This window comes from Dipteris shenzhenensis, chromosome 27, assembly GCF_047967505.1.
Source record: "Dipteris shenzhenensis isolate YYH24624 ecotype China chromosome 27, Dip_SZ_1.0, whole genome shotgun sequence".
Taxonomy (NCBI): Eukaryota; Viridiplantae; Streptophyta; class Polypodiopsida; order Gleicheniales; family Dipteridaceae; genus Dipteris; species Dipteris shenzhenensis.
In genome coordinates, this window is record NC_141622.1 from 31,422,769 (window position 1) to 31,442,153 (window position 19,385).

A 19,385-nucleotide genomic window follows, 5' to 3' on the forward strand; every position below is an offset into this window, starting at 1 on the left:
CAAAATATAACATTTGGTAGGAGATGTGGTACTTGACAACTATATTGTCCTTACATACATGGCATTGAAACAGATCACCCTTTTGTTCACCTGACCTACTTTCCTAGTTCACGCCAAGCACTTCGTCAAGGGCATTCTCATGTAGGCACTTGCATGACCACATGGTTTTTGTTCTGTGCATCTGGATATTCTAAAAACAAGAAGCAAAAATGTGCAGAGGCATAAACCAAGACAACCTTACCTATTTAGAGCCAAATGTAAACTTCATGGCCATGCCCACATCCTTTGCAATCTTTTCCTTGTATAATTGCATTGTTCTTGTGTCCACCATGCTACAATCCATGTCTTCAAGTTGTGGTGTTGCAATGCATTGAAGATGGCCATAGCCTGATCGCATCCTTAGAGTAATGTACTTGGCATTATACCAATAGATATTTCTCTATTTCAAAGCAAAGGACTTCTGTCCAGCATGCATTTGCCTTCCTAAATCCTCATGAATGGTAGTAAACTTACCTAGGAAGCACTCGACTAGTTCCCACTCCTCAAAGTCTGAAGGAAATACATCTGCTATGCACAAGTGCTATTTCAAAATACAATTTCAACCTGACTCATTACACTGGTTCTATTTCAAAATACAATTTCAAGCTGATGCATTATACTTCAAAATCTTACACAAAATGCAGACTTATAATGCGATGGTATTGTCAATTGATTGCTTGACAGAGGAAGGCGCATGTCCTTCCCCATGTAGAGGTGTTGCACCTTTGCAAGCAATCCTTTCTTCCCAAGCTTGAACTTCATGATGCGGCCCTTCCATTCATGAAAAAGATCACCTCTTTTTTTCTTGGGAAGATTTTGTGGACCCTTGGCAGATCCTCTCATGACTATCCAATCATTCAAGATATAGGTGCAAGGCACCCATTCACCCAATGCATTTTTGCTCTTGTGGGACACAGAGTACATGTATGGTCTCCTCACCATGCTTGTACAGAGGTCACAACAGCAATAGTGGACTAGAAAGTGTAGCTTGGAGTGAGACAGCAGCTCTGATAGAGGGAGAGAGAGGGAGAAGGTATAGAGGGTGCAATTGAAGGTTGAGAGAAGCTCCAAGAGGTGCTGTAGCTAGGAATGGAGGGAGAAAGAGTAGAGGGGGATGAGCAGCCACTACAGGAGGTATTGTAACTAGGAATGGAGGAAGAAAGAGAAGAGGGGGATGAGCAGCTATTGTTGTAGGAGGTGCTGTTGCTAGGAATGGAGAGAGAATGAGCAGTTGCTACAAGAGGTGCTGGAGAGGGAGAAACATACTGGACCAGAGCAAGAGGGGGCAGAGAAGATGCCAAATGAAATCCCATGTTTGAAAAATGGAGGGAGAATGGAGCTGGACCAGAGAAGAGGAGGGGGTAGGCCTATAACAAGCTAAGAGGGGGGAAAAATTCGCCCAGAAGGGCCCACCACCTCTTACATGGCTTGTAGGTTTGTTTGGGGGAGGTGCATATGGGAGAAGGGTCAAGCATGGGTTGAGGGGGGGGGGGATGGTTTGAGTGGTCTCGAGTGTAAGAGGAGTAGCCAATAGGGCCTGTTTGCAGGTTTGGCCACCCTCCACCTCAACATGGCATTGCCCCACAAAAAGGAGCACTCCCATTGGTACACCTCAAATACCTCACTAATCCCCTGAAATTAGGAAACACTAATTGGGGGCCCTTTGGAGACCCCAATTCTCCCCTAATGTTATTATGTTTTGCTAACAAGTTTAGCTGCATCTTCAAGTTTCCATGAATCTTGGTTAAAGAGACTTGCCAAATATTCTATGTCAAGCTTTACTTTCAGCATTCAAGTTGATTGATTCAAAGGAGCTTCCAAAATATTTTGTATTGTTTTGAAGGCTAGATTTTCTTCGATTATCTTATCATTTACTTTCAATTTCCTAAATGTTTTATGTGATTCTGAAGGTGAGAGTTACTTTTGATTATCTTATGATTTTGAAACCAGGTTCTCTTTCATCTTTTGTTAATTAAGCATGCTTATAGGCCATCCATTGTATTTGATCTAGAGTAGGGTAAGGATCATGTAGGTGTGCTTGATATGCAAAAGAAATGTCGATCTAATGTTTCTTTCTCTCTTATAAGCTAACATCTTGCTCGACTTGCTCGTCATGTATTCAACACTAGCTTCACTTTCATAAGGTGGTCCATCCTATGGAAGAAAAGGACTTGTCGAATGTTTTATGTTGTTAACATGCTAACATGTTTTCTTTCAATGTTTCTTTTCTATTTGACTTTGATATCATTACTTCTTGGATACGTTACTTCACTATGTGAAGGTGCTTCTCACATGTTTTCTTGTCGTTTTCAAGGCACTCGTTTGTTTCTAGGGTGAGCTCATATGTTCTCTTTCATCACACTCAGTTGTGTCTCTGAGTACATGCAGGTTTGCATAGGTGCCTAGATACAAGCCAATGGACTGAATGCACATTCGATACCTTCAAGATGAGTACATCTACTTTGTTTTTCATACTCATCTATATTTACAAGTGCATGCAAGGTCTTGCTAGACCAACGGTTTGTTCCTTCTTTGTCGATTAACTTATTGATGACTTATGGTATGCATTTACTTATTGGTTCATCTTATATCTTCAAGCAAGGAATACTTTTATTTTGCCCTTTATGTGGTGAGGTATACTTATATGTCTTTCACGATGAACACATATGGCTAACTTATTGGGTACTCGTTTGGCCGTGGCACCTATGGATTACTTATTGTGTACTCATTTGAATGGGGCAAGGTTCAACTTCTTTCAAGTGATAATATTTATGAACACATATGGCTAATTGCTTGAGTATGCATTTGGACATGACATATGGCTAACTACTTGAGTACTCATCTAGACATGGTACATGGATTATCACTCCTCGTTTGGATGTGACACATATTTACTCATTTGGATGTGGTACATGGATTATTACTGAGTCCTCATTTGGATGTGACACATATTTATTAGGCTTAAGCTTAGTGGCCTCAAGTTCCATGATTAGCATAAGGTCTTACAAGTATTCTACATGTTAGCTTGAAATAAGAGTAGAACTAAAATTTTGATGCTTTTGTGTAATTAACTTATATGATTGTGACACATTTTGTAACTCCTTTGTTGCTTGGGCAGGTTATCCTCCCAATTATAGTGAGAGGATGCTTATCAAAAGATGTTAGAACTGCTATCTACAAGATAAGTGGCATTGTCATGTATGCTTATTATCATATCACCTTCATTATATTTCATACAATTTTAAATGATGGGTATAAAATATTGAATCTTACAAGTGCATATGGAATAGGTAGATCTCACAAAAAGAGATATATGTATTGAGCATCGAGAGGGCTAAGGTGGATGTAAAGAATAAGGGAGAGAGATAGGAGACTCAAGTTCAGCTTTCTTCACAACACACAAAAGAGAGAGGACACAAGGTTGGAGGGTGAAGCCTTTCTTCACTTTTACACACAACAACAATACAATAGAAGAGGGAAATACCCTATATGTCAAAACCTAGAATACGTGGTTCATATGTGAACCCAAACCAAAAACATACGTGGTAGTCTAACTACACCACGAGTACAACTAACATAGGCGGTGACATAAACGATAGTCATCCAGGAGATATATCGGGGGTAGAGCTTGATATCTCAACACTCCCCCTCAAGCTCAAATCCATCTCACGTACACCAAGCAAGCTCCTAAATCTGCGAAGCTTCTCGGTACCCAATGCCTTCGTAAAAATATCAGCCACCTGCTCCTCAGTGCTGACATAGACAAGATCAATCTCACCAGCTAGAACCTTCTCTCTCACAAAGTGATAATGCACCTCAATGTGCTTCGTTCTAGCATGATAAACTGGGTTATTAGCAAGCATGATGCTGCTAATGTTGTCACAATGAATGACAACTGCTGCATGAATTGTCTGTCCCATATCTGCAAGTAGCTTCCGTAACCAAGCTACCTCACATGCAGCCATTGCTGCACCCCTGTACTCAGCCTCTGTGCTCGACAAGGCAACTGTTGGCTGCTTCTTGCTGCTCCAACTGATGGCACCACTCCCAAGGGAAAACATAAAACCACTAGTAGATCTCCTGTCTGAGACACTACCAGCCCAGTCAGCATCTGTGTATCCATGTACCTGTAATGCACACCCAGCTTCATAAAACAGTCCATAATGCAATGTGGACTTCACATACCGCAGTATGCGCCTAGCCGCATCCAAATGTGGCTTCCTCGGTGCCTGCATAAACTGACTCACCAGCCCCACAGCATAGCTCAAATCTGGTCTGGTTATAGTCATGTAAATCAAGCTACCTACTATGCGCCTGTACATAGTAATATCTTCAAGAAGCTCACCTGTCTCTGCATTGAGCTTCACATTCTGCTCCAATGGAACAGAAATAGGCTTACAGCCTGTCATCCCATATTTGGACAGCATGTCCAAACCATATTGCCTTTGCAACAGCCATATCCCACTCGGGGATCTAATAACCTCAATGCCCAAGAAGTAACGCAGCTCTCCCAAATCCTTCATCTCAAATTTCTGCTTCAACATCAGCTTCACTTCATTAATGTCTGCATCACTATCACCTGTAATAATCAAGTCATCAACATAGATGACTATAAGCACAATCCCTCTGTTTGTCCTTTTCACATAAAGTGAAAAATCTGAATTGGAAATCTGAAATCCAATAGTGACAAGATATTGCCCTATCTTGTCTAACCATGCCCTCGGCGCCTGTTTTAAGCCATACAAGGCTTTGCGCAACCTGCATACAAAATCGGGGTGTGAGTTATCCTCATAACCTTCTGGCTGCATCATATAAACCTCTTCCTGCAAATCACCATGCAAGAAGGCATTTTTCACATCCATTTGATGCAAAGACCATCCCTTTGCAACAGCCATAGCAATTACTGCTCTCACGGTTGCCATCCTTGCAACTGGGCTGAAAGTTTCCTCATAGTCAATTCCATATGTCTGCGCAAAACCTTTGGCAACCAATCTTGCCTTGTACCTGCTAACAGACCCATCAGCATTGTGCTTTACTTTGTAAACCCACTTGCAGCCAATAGCCTTCTTATCATGAGGCAAAGGCATCAAATCCCAAGTGTGGTTTGCATCCAAGGCAGCCATCTCTTCATCCATAGCTGCTTCCCAATTTTTATGCCCTGCTGCATCCTCAAAACATGTGGGCTCTGGCTCCTCTAGAACCTTGACCATATAAGCATAGTGATGTGCTGTATACCCATCATATCTCAGCCTATCAAGTGGATACTTAATACGAGTGGACCTCCGTACAACTGAATCAGTTGCAGGAGTCTTTAAATCATGCCTGCTTTTCCTTGCACCAGGTGTAACAACAGAGGGAATCCCAAGTTCCTCATCAAGGCTCATTTCAGAGCCGCTTGACTCTCCATCAACATGAGAGCTACCAGCAGACACATCAAACACTGGAGCATGGTCTACTTTTTCTTTTCCCTTATGTGATACCTGCACAACACTATCAGGGCTGCCATGTGACGATTCACTAGATCTCAATCTCCCTGTCCATGCATTAGATCCACTAGTAGAGGACTCTCTGGGTCCACTCAAGGCTTGAGATTGCTGCTCTGCATTTATTGTAGCATTCCCATTTCCTACATCTGCATCTCCTACCATAACAGTTGGTGCATACCAGCTGCTCATTTCATCAAAAACAACATCTCTGCTCACTTGCATTTTGCGGGTGGAAGGGTTATAACAGCGATACCCTTTCTGGTGCTGAGCATATCCAATAAAGATGCATTTTTCTGCCTTTGGATCCAGCTTTGTTCTCTTCTCATCAGGAACATGAACATAAGCTATGCAACCAAATACCTTCAAGTGAGAAATATCTGGTTTTTGGCCTGTATACATTTCTTCAGGCGTCATGCCATGGATAGCTGCAGTGGGGGTTCTGTTCATAATATAAACAGCAGTTGCTACTGCTTCAGCCCAAAAATAATCAGGCATGTTTTTCTCATTTAGGATTGCCCGTCCTACTTCTGCAATATGCCTGTTCTTCCTTTCTGCAACCCCATTCTGCTGAGGGGTAGACCTGCATGAGTACTTCCTTTGAATTCCCTGTTCTTTCAGATATTCACAAAATTCTTCTGAAAAGTACTCTCCCCCTCCATCAGATCTTAGCACTTTAATATGCACACCTTTCTCTTTTTCAACCATGGCCTTAAAAGCCTTGAAATGGCTGAACACTTCACTTTTGTGCTTCATAAAATAAATCCACACCTTCCTAGTGTAGTCATCAATAAACGTCACATAATAATGGCATCCACCAATAGAAGCAGCTTTGGTTGTCCAAACATCTGAATGGATCACTTCCAAAGGTCTTCTGCTCACCTTAGCATTTTTGGGAAATGATGTCTGGCCTGCTTACCCATTTGGCATGCTTCACATACCTTTTGCATTCCCTCAACTCTGAATTTAGGCAAACCTGCAACAATGTTTTTCATTTGCATAGATTTCAGCCTTTGTATATTCACGTGCCCAATGCGCTTGTGCCATATCTCAATATTTGCAATGACACCTCTCCCATGCGCAAACATAGCGGCTTTCACCTCAGGCATATCAACATCCAAGGTGAACATTCTGCCATTTTTGTTGCCTTTTGCAACCAAGCGGCACTTATTTTTCAAGTCCTCAACAAAGCATCCATCAGGATTAAATCTAACCTGCAGACCTTGCTCAACCATCTGGCCAATTGAAACCAGGTTCTTAGTGATTTTTGGAACATGAAGTACATCTGCCAAGTACTTCGTTTTGCCATCCTGCATAGCCAATGGCACTTTACCAACCTGCGTAATTGGGTGCGCAGTATCATCACCTGTTTCAACATAACCTGGCTTATCCAAATTTCTAACATCATGAAACCACTCACCATGACTGGTCATGTGGTTAGAGGCACCTGAATCAACATACCAAACATCATTGCAAGCTGCAGCATCTCCTGACATGGAGTTAACCATATGCTGCATCACAAAAAGGTGCTCATTTCTGTCGTCACCATGCCCACTTGATGATGCATAGTTGCTTTGCTGCAACTTCCCACTTTTGATGTCATTCTGCTTTTTATAGCATGTATTCTCCTTGTGTCCAGGCTTTCCACAATAATAGCATTCTGTGCTGCTATTTACTTGCTGGTTCCTTTGCCATGAACCACGGCCTCTTTGGCTCCCCCTGCCTCTAGAACTACCACGTCCCCCTCCATAGGACTGGTTTTCCTGTTGTTGCTGCTGGTTCTGATTTCCTGCACGGCCACCAAAACGGCCTCTTCCTCTACCCCTGCCTCTACCTATATTCGAGTAGAAAGCAGTCTCTTGAGAAGTTGAGGTGGCTGAACCACCATTCCTTTGCTCTTCACTCAGCAAGAGAGCAATAAGTTCCTGAAAATTAGGAAATGTTTCACGGACTCCAATGGATGTCCGAAACTGTGCATAATCTTTCCCAAGACCATTCAAGGTCACGGACACTAAGTCCTCATCATCAACAGGTGCTCCAATGGAGGCAAGAGAATCTGCAAGGCCTTTCACCTTCAGGGAATACTCATTTATATTCAGATTTTTCCTTTGCACATTGTGCAACTCCTGCTTTAGCTGCATCTTCCGTGCTTTGGTATTTGTGCTATACAGCTTCACTAATGTATCCCATGCCTCCTTAGGTGTCTCTACATCCTGTATATGCACAATCATAGAATCTGAAATGCTAACAGACAGCCAATACAGGCATTTTCTGGCTTTTTCATGCCATTCTTTAAAGGCCTTCAATTCAGCAGGAGTGGGAGTAGTACCCAAAACTGGTTCTGCAGTTTCACCACTGATGTAATCCCAAACTCCCTTTCCCATAAGGAAGTTTGTCATCCTGAACTTCCATGCTTGGAAGTTGTTCTTGTCAAGCTTCTCACTGACAATGGTAGACAGATTCTCAGACATTTTACAAATCACGAATTGCAACAGCAACCTGTAAACACAGCAAATGCCTCACAAGGGCAAATAGCAAAACTTCTGCAAAAAACCTCACAGGGGCAGATCTGCAACACTGACGAAAGTGGTATTTCACCACACAGTCACTTCCTAGTGACGATTTTGCATCAACAGGCAACAGGCATGAATCTGCAACTCCCAATATCTCTGCACACAGGCATACGATGCAATTTCTGTGGCACTTTTCCACCGATTGGCCGCGCAGTGGTCGCACAGCGAAAAACAGGGCCTTTTTCTGAGTGCCTGCGAAGAACTTGCGCCTTCAAAACGGGCCCCGAAACGGCCTCAAATCAAAAAAATAAAGTCACCGAGGGGTTCGCCCTCTCCCGTAGCATATATTGCGCTCTCGCCACACCGCAAAGGGCCTCTCAATCTGAAACAGTGCACTCCTGCACTTCTGGCTGTGCTACCTGCAGAGATTTGCTCCCAAACTCGAAATAGGAAAGCAACACTGGTCCTCTTACCAGGACACCACAAACTTGGCTTGCTTTCTTGAGCTCCTTACCACGAACAAGGCTCTGATACCATGTAAAGAATAAGGGAGAGAGATAGGAGACTCAAGTTCATCTTTCTTCACAACACACAAAAGAGAGAGGACACAAGGTTGGAGGGTGAAGCCTTTCTTCACTTTTGCACACAACAACAATACAATAGAAGAGGGAAATACCCTATATGTCAAAACCTAGAATACGTGGTTCATATGTGAACCCAAACCAAAAACATACGTGGTAGTCTAACTACACCACGAGTACAACTAACATAGGCGGTGACATAAATGATAGTCATCCAGGAGATATATCGGGGGTAGAGCTTGATATCTCAACAGTGGACTCCATTGAAGTTGTGTGCCTACTTGAGAAGAACTTTCCCTTGAGAATTATGATGACTCAGGTGTAATTTCTTGTACATGTAGTTGATGAGGTCGCCATTGCAGGAACCGTTCATAGTCGTTGCATGTTTTTCCTTGAAGGGTTTATGAAAACCTTGAAGGGATTTGTAAGGCAAAGAGCTAGACTCGAAGCAAGCATGGCAGAGGGATGGCTTGTGCAAGAGTCATGAGTATACATCACAAAGTTTCTTGCATCCATGGATCCCAATATGCCACATGCTTGGAACATCAAGGATGATGATTGTGTCATTGCAAAGGTTCCCCAAGGTAAAGGGGTTGAAAGAAAAATGAGCGAAGAGCAAAGAGAGAAATTCAATAAGTTTTGTGTCCTCAATAGTCCTGAGATGCAAAGATGGGTATAGAAATATAAAGAGGCCACTAAGAAAAAAGAATAAATGAGAGGCAAGATTTAGAGTCATGCATAGGCAGAGGGTGCCATATCCTCCAGACCTTGCTCTTCTCCCTAGACACATGTCCCATGATTGGCTACAAGAAGCTCTTCGTGAAGCTGAACATGATGGAGAGGACGTAACCGATTGAGAGCAGGAACTTGCAGTCGGATGTATGCCACATGTAAGTTTTTAACCTTTCTACTTAAATTGGGTATTTATGATCACAATCGCTACAAAATGCATCCACGTCCTTTTGTAGTACAAAATGTACAGTGCATTGTGGTCACATAGACAATATTTTTGTGTGGAATGCATCAATTCAAGGAGAGTCACATATGATTGTGGATTCATGGCTAGCTTTGCACAAGATAGCCGAGCAAGTGATTATTGTGGGACCATATGTGACATATATGAAGTTGATTTTAGACAATTTAGTATTTTTATTCTTGATCTCAAATGGTTTAGAACTATCTACAATGGTCCCAATGCTACAGTTAGGAGAGATAACTATGGTTTCTTTGCCATTGATTCCACCAGACCCTGGACTAATGAAAGTGATACCTTCAAACATTCTTCTAGAGCATTGTGAATAGATACACACTAATGAATTAATTAAAAGCTAATATATTCATTTTTAAACAAATGTTGGTAGATGTTCATATATGTTTATACTTGAGCATAAATGAATATAGTTACTAGCACCTAATTTAGATCTTCAACATAGGTGGTCTTTCATTTGGATCGTTTGGATCCAAGATGGTGGTACATAGTCCAAATTGCTCCTCAAAGCATGTTTTTGAAGATAGGAATGTGGATACAGAGATGCTAATAGAAGATCCAAATAATAATGCTGATGGATCTAGCGAAGAGGATGAAGATGATGAGATGGGCCACGAAGAAGGTGACAATAATGACATTGTAATGGAGGAAGGTGGAGATCACGACTTTGGGAAAGAAGAGGGAGAAAAAAATATTCTAGATGAAGTGAGAACTATTTCATAGAAACGAGAACTAAATGGAATATTCTTTTTTGTACCGTTAAAAATTGCTATTTTTAACTCATTTTTGAAAAACTGGCTTACTATCATAATCCCAACAAAAAAAACAGTGGAAAAATGGAATTCCTGATTTGATTGGATTTGCATGAATACATTAAATTGAGCACATTCTCCATTAAACCGATGTACACATAAGGAACCATCATACTCTCTACATATTTTATACTACAAGTTCGAGTCAATAATATTGAGACCTCCTTTTGTGGGGAGAATGAGGGTCTCCCAAGCCACCCTGGCTACAACATCCGAGGTGCCATCTAAACTACTCCATAGGAAGTTCTTGATAGGTCTCATGAACTGAGCGATACAACCTGCACCAATAAGAGCAAACGAACCAGGCAGTGGCCAATAATACCTGGTTCACAACCATAACTCTAGATACAAGGTTAAGTCTAGCGGACCTCATCAAGCACATATTTTATAATTCTTGGATAATGCCAACATGTATTGCATCCTCATCTGTTTGTGAAAGTTTAAATTTCATCTCCATCCTATGACAAAGGCATCTATCAGTCATCAGGAAAGTTGGTGCTACTATGACTCATAGCTCATGATAGAAGTTGATGATGTTATCAAGTTATGTCATAAGTTGGAGAAAAATAGCAATAAGCCATAATATGATTTGAAAATGGGCAATTAAAGCTATATTTATGCTAGGATTATTGCTTGGTACTTGTATGGTATATCTGTTGGTTGGATGTAATTTCCTTCTATAATAAAATTTGCACTAGATAATGAACCCCTTACATTGAACTCGATTTTGGAGGGCATTAAACTTCAAATTAGAAAAAATTGCTATGAGACCATTGTAGAGCCACTTGTACTCTAGATTTTGAGCAAAAAAGCTCCCAAAAGAGAGTCCTGGTTCAAAAGTTATCATCATTTTACTATTTCTATATTAGTTATGACAAAATTCGAGATGTTATCGAATTTTGTCATAACTTGTGACAAAAATCGATGATACCATTGATTCATTGATTTTTGTCATAACTTATGACAAAAATTAATGATATCATCAAGTTTTATCATAATCATTCCAAAATTTAATAATATCATCGACTTTCATTGTAACATTCACTACTACAGGTTGATGCTGTCATCAAATTTAGGGTTAAATTTATGACATGGCTTCATGATATCATCAAATTATGTCAGAACGTATGATTTTTAAAAGGGTTTATGATACTTTTTGGGCAAAAAGTGGACTATGAAACCACGTTCAAAATTAGCCTCTTTGCAAGTTTTTCTCTAATCACCTCTCTTTTCGCAAGTTTTCCCCCTGGTTGCCTCTCTTAGAGATTCATGTACGATATTTTAAGGTTGATTTTTTATATTAGCCACATGAATATTACCTATGATCTTCTAAGCCTGATTTTTTATCTCAGCCATGTAAAAATTATAATTAATAATGATCAGATACAAGCGTTGTCATCAGAGCCTCAATCTCCCCTTCATGATGAGGCTGGTGACTTTTTGGGCTAGAGCATGAAGCTATTGAGGAGAGGTTCAACTATTGTACAAGGAGTGTACAATAGATTGTGTTGATGTTTAGTTAGACATTTGTTTTTTCATATAAATTTTGATATATGGACATATTTTACTATATTTAAATGATTTGGTTTTCTATTTGTCACATGGATTTCCCATTTGGTACATATTTTACATGTACTTCATTTGGTTTCTTTGTTATAATATAATTAGCAATATCTTTCATGTTCATTTGATTTGAACTAAATTTCTATACTATCAGTGATGATGAAATGTTAGGGTGACTTTGTGAATGTAAAATATTTCTTGCAACCTTTAAAATAAAATTAATAATTTAGCATGTGCTTTGAAGATGATATTCATGTGTAGTCAAGTATGAAAGCCTAAGCAATATAAGTATCTAGTTCATCTTAAAAAGTTATGTTGCATAAATTTGTGCCCTTTTGTAGAATTGATTGTTTTTGGAGATGGACCAATGAGAAAATATAATAATTTTAAAAAGTGGCCAATAATCCTAGGATTTTGAACGGAATCTTTTTTTGAGAAGCCATGCAATGTTCTCACTTCATCTGCAATAGTGTTAGAACTAGAGGCCGATGAACTAGAGGATCAAGTCTTAGGCAGATATACAATAGGGGATGATGATGTAGGTGATCAATTGTATGTAAACCTTGAGATAGACATATTTGGCGCGCAAGACTTGGCTCAAGATGAAGCCATCGATGTAAATGCTACTAATTCATAGTTTTGACATCGATGAGACTTCTTATGTATAATTTGACCCTCACATTTTTAGAGTGACATTTTGTACATTAATTTGTATATTAAGTTCACTATCAATATATGAGTGTTTTGATCTCAATTTTAGTGTACATACTCTTATATTTTTTATCTTTCAAATGGCCAAACTTGTTATGGAAATGACATTCTGTAAAAACGTCGGTATGGAAAATTGTACCTAGCGTCAATGAAAGCATTGGTGCAAGGGTTAGTGTCAGTTGGTATGGTAGTCGATATAGGGGTTGGTATATACCGACCCCTATACCGATAGATATATCGATGACCATACCGATGGCTATTTTGATATCTACACCGACACCTTCCCTGCCCGCTAACCTAACTAAAGATCTTCGTGCTTGCGGCTACGAAGCATCAGAGGACAACATCGAAAAGAGGCCTACTATGTCTTGTAGTGATTACTACATGCAACAAATCTGTTTCTCTTTCATTATGCACAAAGCACTCATGAAGGAGTTCTATGGTGATCCTAGATCTGTGCCAAGGTCCTTATGCATTTTCTAAACAGCTTCTTGGCCCTTGGGGGGTCATGCAGTTCAAAGGCTTCGTCACCTTTACGAGCTACTCTACTGCACTAGATCCCTTCCCCCGGGGGGTTACTATGTAAAAACCCCACATAGCACGTGCAATTAAGGAGTAATAAAAAACCCCCCTACCTACGAATTTCATAATATACATACACACCTTTTGTAAACTTTGAGATGATAAAAGTATCCCTTATGTATGAAAATTTTCACATTTGGAATTAAAAAGACTCTTATGTACGTATACTTTTTGTAACTCCATAAACATATAAAAACCCTTCTGTTCATTGTACATGCTACCTTACATATTTCTTAAACGACCCCCTCGAGATCCCTTTGGCTAGACTTGCATGCATCCCCTTAGAGGCCAAGTTGGCCCTTCTAGCTCAAGCGAGCCATCAAAACTTTGAAAAAAAGGGAAAAATGTAGGGCATTTTTACACCTATCGTTATGTTAAGTAAGTAAACATAGCACAAATAAAGTTAACCTTAATAACAAAATTCCATTTCCATTACTAATGAAGTGTTCCTAATAAGAAATCTCAAATCTTTTTTGTACAAAATGGTATATCTTTACCCTATGATGTCCAATTTCTCAGTTTAGCATCACAATTGGGTATTCTCTTTGAGGGTTTCTAAATGAGAGCTTGTATGTATAGTTTTGACTTAGTCTTGACTCTCAAAATCCTTGGGTAAAAGTAGCATTCCCACTACCAACATTAAGTTATTCTAATTTTCTATGTTTCAATTTGTATTCCTAAAGGTCCTTAAAGTTTAGTAAGGTATTGATTTGCAACCAATTTTAACCTATTGAAAGATTTAACATAATTGGACCCTATTAATCCCAATTACAATCCTGAAAATTAATCACTCGACCATCTTAATAGGTAGTGGGAGAGGCTCCTAGTTATGTTAAGTTTACAAAAGCATAACATAAAGGTAAGCGGAAAAGGCAAGTGCTTACAAAACTTTGGCAAACTATGTGTAATAAAATTTCAAAATTTCAAATTTATTTAAGAGCTTATATTTCCACAATTTAAAAAATGAATGATTTTTTTGTGTTCGACTTAAAATTTTTCCTTAAAACCTCATGAAACTTTAAATTTTTGAATGTACTTGAGGGATTATATATTTGTAATTTTAAAAATATGTAAAATTTCTGCATGTCTTAGTTATACTTTGGTCTAACAACCTAAAAATGTTATAGGTAAAACATGTCGAATGGAAAGTTGAAGGTTTGAATATCTATAAATGTATAACTTCTCTTGAGAACACCCTAATCAGGTTTTAGGTTGTTTAGCTCTAACGATGTGTATCATGGAGGTCATAATGCGATACAGGGTTCACATAGAACCTGCGAACTATATACAGTGAACGTGGAACATTTTCATTTTCACATGTAAAATATGTTTTCTCAATTTCATAAAATCTGTAAAATTTTAGTCAATCTAGTAATGTTTGAGGCTGAAAATCTACAAATTTTCAAGAAATAATCTAGTCATATCTTGAACCTATTACCCACGGACATTTAAAAAAAAGGAGAGGACACATGGCAACTTGGAGGAGAAGAGCCTGCCATGTGTCACAAAGAAGGAGCTCTTGGATGGAGGCTTAGATACCAAGAGGAGATGGAAAGACAAATGGAGGAGATAGAATGTCAATGGAATCGAGGAGATAGAAGGTCACCTTCTCGAGGAAGGAGGAGATGGAAGGTTAATGGAATGAAAGGAGGAGATGGAAGGTCTTAGAGCCATGGTTAAGACTTAGCCAAAATTTAAGAATCAAAGATCCACCTTAAGATGGGGGTGGTTAAGGATGGTCATGTCGTTAAGGGAATGAAAGGAGGAGATGGAAGGTCTAAGAGCCATGGGTTAAGACTTAGCCAAAATTTTAGAAGATCCACCTTCAAATGGGAAGTGCGTGAGGATGGTCATGCATCTTTGCCTGTGTAAAGCACGGGCTCGGTTTAGCTTAAATATCTACAAATTCACAAGAAGAAACTTCAAAATTTTGAAACTCCAAAGTTTTGTAAGAAAAATATTTTCTGTGAACACTACTCCATGATGGAGGTCATAATGCCGTAGCCCGCTGATGTTACAAAAAGCTGAACTTCTCAGTTTTGCCACCCACTATCTTTAACTTTCTCGTGTGAACGAATGGGTCCGTATGATTCGTCCAGACAAAACATTACGATCGATGCCTTTCATTATGCAGTTGCGTTTGCACGCCTTTTTGCATGTGCCTGATCACTCGCGATTCCTCAGTAATGGCTCCTCCACATGTTATCCCTCTGCCACCAGAACTTTACCTCCCGTTCCTATTTCCAACGGAGCACGTTACTTCTTCTATGAATACTTCAAGAAATAACAATTGTGTAAAACAGAAATGCTCGCTGGAGAAGAAATCATCTGGTATTGAGATTTGAACGGAAACACATGAGCGAGGAACGGGGGCCATGCTTTTGTTTGCATGCCGAAAGTTCGAACCACAGCTCAATAAGTGGGAGAACAATTTACTTCCGTTGGACGCGTGCAGTTGGAAGAGATGAAATATACTGGAACACACCTACGTACAGCAGCATAATTTAAATCGCTCTACCACGAGAAATCCGCCCATGCAATGGATGAAGCGTGACGCCGAAGAAATACACGAGGTGAAGGACGGAAAACTAGGCAAGAACCACAGACTTGAGGATTGGCCTAGCCTTCTGCATGCAGTTTTTCTCGGTGCGCAGGAGGTGGCACAGCGCTTGTTGATTCCTCTCCGAACCATCCATTTCTTGAGGATCTGTCCGTGATGATTCCTCTCCGAACATTCATGTCTCACCTTGACATTGCAAAAGAGTTACCTCTTCCCTGGTAAGGTTGGAGTCTTACAGCTGATATAACGAGAGGCCGGTGCTATCTTTCTCGGAGCTTGGGTGAGCCAGCGCCACGAGGAGAGCTGCTCGACAATTGAGGCGAGGTTTCTTTGAGTAGAACTTTTCCAGCCTGATGGGAATCTTTTCCACTATGGCCACAAGAGCTCTCTTGACAGTAATGCTTAGTGCCCTGCTTGCGCTTGTTGTTGTGAACGCTGAGTTAGCACTTACTCCAAACGAGTTAGTCTGCAGCGCTAAGACTCCAGCAGACGAGGGATACATTTCTTTCTGTCATGGCGTAATAAGCTGCCCATTGTCATGCCCGCGTTGCACTCTCTCCTGCAAGTTCTGCGGAATAGTCGAGTGCCGTAAGTTTCCTAACTGAACCTTTGGGATGTACTGTATGAAAGAATTTGGAGTGCCGCGCTTTTGAAAGGATGAGGACGTGAATGTTTACAGTCAATTAGTCTCCTTTCTACTCAGTATGCTTAAGTTTGCGTGACTCTGAGGGTCAAGTAGTCTGTAAGGTGTAGCAGCAGACTGATGGAACTTGCTTCGGATCGATCTTCCAGTTTGTGCTAAGCTCAAGCTAGCGAGGAGGTGTAGCTCATAGCTTTGCTGAATTCGAAGGAAGTTGCTTAGCCTTTTAGCAGCCGTCCAACACTTTCAGCGATCTGCAGTCCCGAATGATCAGTCAGAGAAGGGAAACTATCTGAGCTGAGGAGCAACTTAACAATAATTTTTTGAGCCTGCTTTGCTTATATCCCTGCTGTTAATGACTGTAGATATTCGTCCTAGTGGTGCAATGTGTCGAACGTTGCAGAGTCCTCTGTCCCGTCCTTTGAATTTAACCTTCAACTTACGTGTTATTGCGCATTCGTCTTCCTATTGTGCACTGTGTAATGTTGTGGTTCATTTACGGTTCAGCAGTTTCAGCTTTAGTTGAGTTCACATTGGCCGAGCTTACGCAGCTGTGACTCGTGAGCCATATGAATTGGTCTTCGGAGGTTACAGTCTCCACACTCATGAGGGTCCGGCCATTGCCATACGAGTTACGTCTGCTTGCATGAAGCCGGAATGTCCGTGACTTTTGGGGGCCAGATAGGCAGTGCCTAGAGCTCTTTCACAGTCAGGCCAGCATCACCTTCTTGGCGCTGCAGTCTTGGCCTCAAGATTAGTTCCAAAACAGGTACGGAGAGGGTGGCATTCGGAAAATGGGCGATGCTACCTGGACAAAGCGATGCCTTGTTTGCATAATGACCCTCGCCAAGAGGCAGCTTCATGAACAGCAAGGTTATGCATAACGTAAACGTGCTTCCAGCCCACTTCTGCGGGCAGAAGGGCGGCTGAATGACTGCATTGCGCAGGACATAGTTAATTTTACCGGAATGTTTGTACGTCCAACATGTTTATTTTGCCGTGTTCTCGACTCGATCTGTGAGATTATATTATCTTCTGAGCCAAATATTGGAAAGCTGGCAGTTTCTTTGCTACAACTGGACTCAAAAGCGATAAAACGATAAGATCCGTTGCTTTAAAACTGATGAAGAAACAATGGTGCCGGAATATTTGTACGTTAACATATCTTTTACGTTTTCTTTGGAGTTATCTATCGACTTGGATGATTGTAAGACAGAATTGGGATTTTTTGCTTCAACATGTCTCAGAAGCGCTAAAACGATAGAAATCAGTGCTCTAAAACACAATTCTTTTGATAAGGAACAATGGTGCCGGAATTTTTGTACGTTGACAGACTTTTTTACGTTTCTTTTTTGAAGATATCTATGGACGTGGATGATTGTAAGATAGAATTGTGATTGGGGTGAATTATGATTAGTGCTCATCAGCTTGTTGTTCGTGGGCGTGCAGCAAGATGCGGCATGGAGGGATCGATCTGCCAGGATCCCAAATTCGTGGGAGGGGACGGCGTAATGTTCTACTTCCATGGACGGAAAGATCACGACTTCTGCATACTTTCCGACGATAACCTCCACATCAACGCCCACTTCATCGGCAAGAGAACCCTGGGGCGCCCCCGTGACTTCACCTGGGTTCAGGCCCTCGCCTTCATGTGGGGCCCCCATCAGCTCTACGTGGGCGCCCGTCGCTCTGCCACCTGGAACCCCCACATCGACCACCTCATCATCTACTTCGATGGCCTCAGTGTTACTCTCCCCCCTTTCTCTGCCTCCTTCGGCCTTGCTCCTGCCTCCACCTCCTCTTGGACCTCCCCACGCGGCGACCTCGTCATCTCCCGCACCGCTGCCACCAATGCCGTCCGCATCAACCTCGTCGGTCACCTCTCCGCCTCTCTCTCTGTCGTCCCCATTACCCAACACGACTCTCGTATCCATGGTTATGAGATCGGCCCCGACGATTGCTATGCCCACCTTGAGATTGGCTTCGACTCCCTCCACCTCAGCGACCATGTGGCAGGTGTGCTTGGCCAAACATATGCCCCTGGCTTTGTGAACCCTATCAAGCGTGATGTGCCCATGCCTGTCCTTGGTGGTGAGCATCGATTCTCCTCTTCCTCTATTTTTGCCACTGATTGTCGTGTCTCTCGCTTCAGCCCCTCTAGTGTGACCTCTCCTAAGGCAGTAGACCACACCTCCATCCCCTCTACATACATCGACAAAATCGTTCAATGTGGATCAGATGGAGCCAATGGATCAGGCTTGGTTTGTCGGAAATGACCACCTTCTTACTTTATTAGCCCATACTTGTTTGTTGTAAATGACCACCTTCTCACTTTGTTAGTTCTTACTTGGTATGTAATAAATATTCATACGATTACCACTTCTAGCTACCTCATAACCTTAGCTGGCCACTAGGCACCACTTTTTATATAACTTCCAAAGATATATGATCGAGAGAACTTGGCATGCTTTTTGTATGGTTCATGCAAGATTTGTTATTTTTGTGAAGCCTTAAAGTAATATAGCAAGGTGTTTATTTAAGTATTCTTAATAAAATGTAATTTGTGTCAAAAACATCCTAAGCAATCCTATGGGTTTTCATCAATTAGATGAACATCAAATCTTTATTATTAATAGATTAATTTTATCATAATGTCCTATTACTCCATTATCTTTTGCTCCTTGTCCTTTGGATAGTATGCGAAAGAAAAAAGTTAGTTATTACATGATAATTTTATTTTAAATAAGAAAATTTCAAATTGAAAGTTTGTATGCCAAAAGATTTGCAACAATCCCCCAACGTTCTTTGTGATTTAAAACTTTAACCCTAAAAGTATTGAAGTTTGGGCAATATTAACACCTTTTCTTGTAAGTTGTATTCTAAATTTTTTAAAGTTGTGCTAATAGCACTTAG

At 40.8% G+C, this 19,385-nt stretch overlaps 1 protein-coding gene across 1 annotated transcript; it reads left to right on the forward strand.

The window, feature by feature from the left end:
* Positions 1 to 15,546: 15,546 nt before the first annotated feature.
* Positions 15,547 to 19,012, forward strand: LOC147884167 (uncharacterized). Its single transcript, XM_087398525.1, has 2 exons — positions 15,547 to 16,420; positions 17,922 to 19,012. Exons 1-2 carry the CDS (start codon positions 16,186 to 16,188, stop codon positions 18,746 to 18,748), a joined length of 1,062 nt encoding a protein of 353 aa, XP_087254651.1. The 5' UTR covers positions 15,547 to 16,185; the 3' UTR covers positions 18,749 to 19,012.
* Positions 19,013 to 19,385: the final 373 nt, after the last annotated feature.